Source organism: Trachurus trachurus (genome assembly GCF_905171665.1).
Source record: "Trachurus trachurus genome assembly, chromosome: 9".
NCBI classification, from domain to species: domain Eukaryota; kingdom Metazoa; phylum Chordata; class Actinopteri; order Carangiformes; family Carangidae; genus Trachurus; species Trachurus trachurus.
This window is the reverse complement of record NC_139895.1, coordinates 32,263,080-32,268,309: the sequence shown is the minus strand read 5'-3', so window position 1 is coordinate 32,268,309 and position 5,230 is coordinate 32,263,080. Positions and strand designations below refer to the sequence as shown.

Here is a 5,230-nt window from a genome sequence, read left to right as displayed (position 1 = left end):
TTCTCAATTTTTCTTTTGCTAAAAGGCTTTTCCTGGGATTTTTCCTCACATGAGGGTCTAAGGTCAGAGGATGTTGTTAGGATGCTATGTGAAGCCCTATGAGACAAACCATTTGTAAAAATGGGCTATACAAATAACATTGCCTTGCCTTGCCTTTCATTCTAATAAAAACACACCTTGCAGCAAAGTGGAAAACAGAGTTGAAGTTGAACTAAAGGTTTTGCTCTCTTGGGCTTCATGCTGTGATGCAACTCAGAAACATGTCATGCTTTGATTGTTTGTTTCCTGCCTGTTTCTTTCCATGACTTGTAAAAAGTCAGACAGGGCAGACATACAGAACAGCCTCTACTGCACTAATTATGAAAGAATATAGTCATATTTTACATCAAATTAAACAGCAGAAGCTGGGCTACATTGTGTTTTATGACCCAAACACTACTCAAATAAACAACTAAACATAGATCAGTGTCAAACAACACCTGGACACCAAACAGTATAATGTTAGTCATGAGCTTTAACTTGATGAAATACACCTGAAAAGTCGAACTCCAGTAGAAACAGACAAACAAGCTAACATACCCTGATGGGTCTGTGGATTCCTCTGCTTCCCTCCACAAACTCCATATTCACCTTCTGTATGTCACAATACAGAACAAGCCAAGCTGCCAAAGCAGAAAAACTAATTCCACAGAAGTCGGTATGAGGAAAAGGCTGAGAGTACAACTTGGTCGATCCTCCTGGAACAAGTGAACAGACTTGAGAGAGTGAGTGTCACTGCTGCTCTCACATTCTGCTCATACTGTAGTTCATCAGGGAAGTGCATAGAGGAACTAAGCAGGATTTTCCCGTGGCTCTGCTACATTTTTGCCAGTGTAAGTTACTTGGTTGCCGCCCCGGTGTCCCAGCTCTCATCTCTGCAACCTGCGACACAAACTCGCTCCGTAACCCCTAATCTTTTTTTTATGACGGTTAAGACTACATAAACACACGCACCGTAACATTGTTTATGTTATGTAACATTTCAATTTATTGATTTTTCGGCGGCTTTGTTGTAAACAAATGCACATGGCTGAGAGCAGCGTAACCAGAACAGCGGAAAAGTGAGCGGACTTGCATAGTTCCCCTTTAAATATAAACAGTAACAATAACACATTTAAAACAGTAAACCAGGTTGACTATTGGAGCTTGACTTGGCATGATCCATGAGCAGTGAGAGCCTTTTGTCTCTCTGTATCACTGATTATTGCATAATTTGATTTGTTCATTTTTTATTATTTACTTACTTCTTTCACTTTATGTTGTCATTGCACATAATGTTCATTTCATTCTTACTGTGCCACATTGTGGATATTGACATTTTTTCTTTGACGAATAAGGGGATAACATGCATGTGAATCATGTGCATCATGTGATCAATATCATGTGTATCCATTGTCTCCCTGATCTTCCTGAAAAATGCAGTCTAGTTCTGTTTCTTGTAGTTCCACTGGCATTGTATGGAAAGAAATGTGCAGCATGTCAATGTTTACGTTGACCTTTGACCTTTAGGTTCAATTCAGCAAAAAAGGACAATGGCTTCATCTGACATGGGACAGGTCCTTCTCTGGAGACTCTGGTCTCAGTCAAAGGTTACAGGAGCTTGTTCATTGTGATAATGCAAAGCAGCATTTATATGTAGTGGTTTGTGTTCTGTAGACTGACACAGAGTCTTCATATAAATGTATGGGAGATCGGGGTCAGGAGTAGATTAACTGCAGTGATATCAGAGGAGTCCCTGATTAATCAATTGGTCTCAGCTGTGTTTCTGGCCTGAGGCTCAGAGGTTGCCACGACGATAAACGAGGCAGATACAGTAGCATTAGACATTGCTCCAGCAAAGTTTCACCTAGAGAGTCCATTTAAACTTTAAAATGTACACACAAGTCTGGTCTATTGATGCTTTTCCACATTTTATTTCATCACTGTTCAATGATCAGGATTATTTTTTGGAGAAATGTTGAGATTATAATGGGTGCTGCACAGAAGGTTCAGGCTGTGGGTGAGTGGGTGACGTGGACAGAGAGGAGACATTCACGGTCCCAGAGCCTCTGCCACCCAGGTCCAGGTTACCGAGGCCCCTTGGCTTCACTGCCCCCCATCTGGCAGTGGGACCCCAGCCCAGTGGTTCTTCCTGTGGGTGGTGGGTCCACATGCAGGATGGGTGGGTGGGGGGGGTCTCCATGTAGTCTCTTCAGGCTGGACCTGACCAGGCACCATGAGCCCCCTGTCCAGACCTGGACCTCCTCCAGGCAGGGGGACCTCTATTGCTTTTCTCCTGGGGTCTTCTTGAACCATTCTTAGCCTGGCCCCTCACCTGACAACCAGTTGCCATGGGAGACCCTGCAGGAGCACGTTGCTCCAGACCACATAGGCCTCAGGTTCACAGGGACACGCAAACCTCTCCACCACGATAAGGTGATGGTTCCCGGAGAGGTAAAAAAAATAGTTATAATATATATAATATATATTTGTTATAAAAAATTGTATAATAAAAAAAATAATATGTAGGGTTAGGTCTACTAAATAAAACAAGACACACTGCTCAGTACTTCCTGAGTTATTCCTGAAATCTGCTCTATTTTTTTGTATCCTTGTTTCAAACCCATTTTATTCTTGTCATTTTGTTTAAGGAAATTGTGTTTATTGGTTCAGCCTCGAACTATGGAGCAGTGTTATCGTGGTTTTTGGTTACTTATCTTTGAATGGTGAAATATGTGTGAATGAAAACTCTACCAATGGGTACAAATAAAGTAACCTGAACCTGGACCTATTTACATTGGTTCACTCATCTTTAATTGTTTACAACAAACGTATGACAAAAGCTTCATAATTTTGGACAAATACAATAATGTGTTTTATTAGGCAGGGAAAGCCATGTCTAGGGAGCGACAGAGGTTGGATATATATTTAAAAAGTATAGTAGTTGTAGCCTATAGTACAGCAACAAACATAAGAATACATAGATTTATTTTCATAATACATTTAATCATCAAATGTGTTTATGATATCACACAATTACAATTCATTCGTAAAATGCAAAAGTTAGTTTGAACTTTCTACATTTCCTTTATATGATGTATCCCTGTTTAATCTCTTTTGAGATTAGAAATTACTGTATAGACAGTATTTTTTTCTCTTGACTGATATAAATCTCTGAAAAATAATTAAAATGTAAAATAAGTCTTTACTGTGCAATTGTGGCATGATAACAGTAATATAAAACATGCAAATACTGTGACAATAAAACTATCCCTATCTCGCCACCACTTTGTGCTAAATACTAAAGTACTAAATACAGCAGATATACACCATTTTAAGTGAATGGTGAAGTTATTACAGTACCTAAAAAGATATTATCAACACAAATGTACTGTATATATAGTATACATATAGTCATGTGAATTTTAGAAGACTAATTGACAGATGAGAGATAAACAAATGAATTCAAATCAGGACAAATAACACAGTGTGTTAGTATATACTTAAAATGTGATTTCCTCATTCTTCTTGTTTTCCATTCTCTCCTCAGTGTGTTTTGTATCCACGCTTTGTTTCCAAAAGAATCAATGAATGTGGGTGGAAACAAATCATTGGTTCATGAACCTGCTCTCATCCGAAACAACTTGTTGCTGCTCCACTGTTACTGACACCTTTGACGAGACAATCTTAACTGGGTCACCACTCCAGGTGCCAATATACGGAAACATCCTGTCAGTGAAGGTGTGTGAGAAGGTGTGTATGTGCGTGTTGGTGTCAGGATCAGAAAACGACAGCCGTCCACCGTCCCGGTCCAGGTGGACTCTGATCCTCCTGGGCCTCTCCTTCACTGGTACATCAGACCCCGTGTCTGAAGGTGACAGGGATCTGAATTCACCCTCACAGAACATGATCCTCCACAGCTCAGACCATGGGTTTATTTTCCTGGGGCTGGACCCTCCCAACACCCCCAAGGAGAAGGCGCTGTTGTCTCCGACCTCCAAGTCCCAGCTGTGAGACCCTGAGGTGAAGCCCACAGAGCCCACAATGGAGAAGAAGGGGTCGATCCTCTCTGGGTTCTCGGGAAGCGGCTGCCTCACCTTTCCTTGTCTCACGCAGGTCAGATCTTCAGACAGGATCAGGTCTGGATGAGCACTGTTTGGATCCAGAACCACAGGACTGTAGGAGACCATCTCCTTCATCTTGTTCCAGATGTTGAACCTCAGGTTGCCCAGATGCTTGGCCTCATCTATCAGGGCTCCTGAGTCCAGCTGTGGATCATCAGGCAGATGCTGCTGCTGGACTCTGTCCTCTGCAGCCTTGTAGTTGTGCAGCAGTGAGACGTCTTTAGCTCTCAGCTGCTTCTCTGTTGCTCTGATTGGTTCTGACAGAGCTGTTATGTCTCTGCTCAGAGCCTCAATCTTCTGCTTCATCTTCTCCGTCTTCTTCTCCTCCTCCTCTCTCAGTGCAGCCATCCTGGCCTCCTCTTCCTTGTACAGAAACTCATGAAGCTTCTTGAACTCCTCTTTGATCCTCTGAGCTGTGTTTTGTGCCTGGGCTTTAATGTGTTCCGCTGTTTGATCACAGTTGCCTTTAATTTGATGAATGAGAGTCCGTTTCTTTCTCAGGGGCTTTAAGAGCTCCTGAAGTCTTCTCTCATGGTCCTGCACAGCTTCATCGACAGGTTGGATCCTGTGGCTGCTGTGTGTTTTTGAATCTCTGCAGGTGCTGCACAGCAGCTGTTCATCATCCAGACAGAAGAAGCTGAGCTTCTCAAAGTGCAGATGGCACAGATGCTCGGCTGCTGCTGCAGGACTCTCCTGTGCAAAGTCAAAAGGTAAAGCTATAGAAGACCTTCTCCTACAGGCTGGACACTCAGGAGTTTCTCCTCCTGCCCAGTAGCTGTGCAGACAGTCTTTACAGAAGCTGTGGTTACATGACAGGAGGACTGGATCTTTGAAAGTGTCACTGCAGAGACGACAAGAGAGTTCCTCTTCTGATCTGGAAGCCATGTTCTGCCTGTGTCCTTCACGTCCAAGCCTCTTCCTAAAGTCCTTATTTCAGCTCTAAATTCAGTTACATTCTCTGTATTCCCAACTGGTGTGCAGTCATTCCTCTCTAGTGGAAGTTGATGATCTGGTCTGAAGACACAGGCATCTCTCTTTTCACCTGCTGCTTCCACTGAGGCATAACAACAACAAACATGTGTCTCTGA

General features: G+C 42.6%; 1 protein-coding gene across 1 annotated transcript; it reads right to left on the bottom strand.

Moving 5' to 3' along the window:
* Positions 1-3,626: 3,626 nt before the first annotated feature.
* LOC310991067 (nuclear factor 7, brain-like) lies at positions 3,627-5,027 on the bottom strand (the record flags this gene model as incomplete). Its single annotated transcript, XM_083978637.1, has 1 exon — positions 3,627-5,027. The coding sequence occupies one exon, from the start codon at positions 5,025-5,027 to the stop codon at positions 3,627-3,629; it is 1,401 nt and encodes a 466-aa protein (XP_083834763.1).
* Positions 5,028-5,230: the final 203 nt, after the last annotated feature.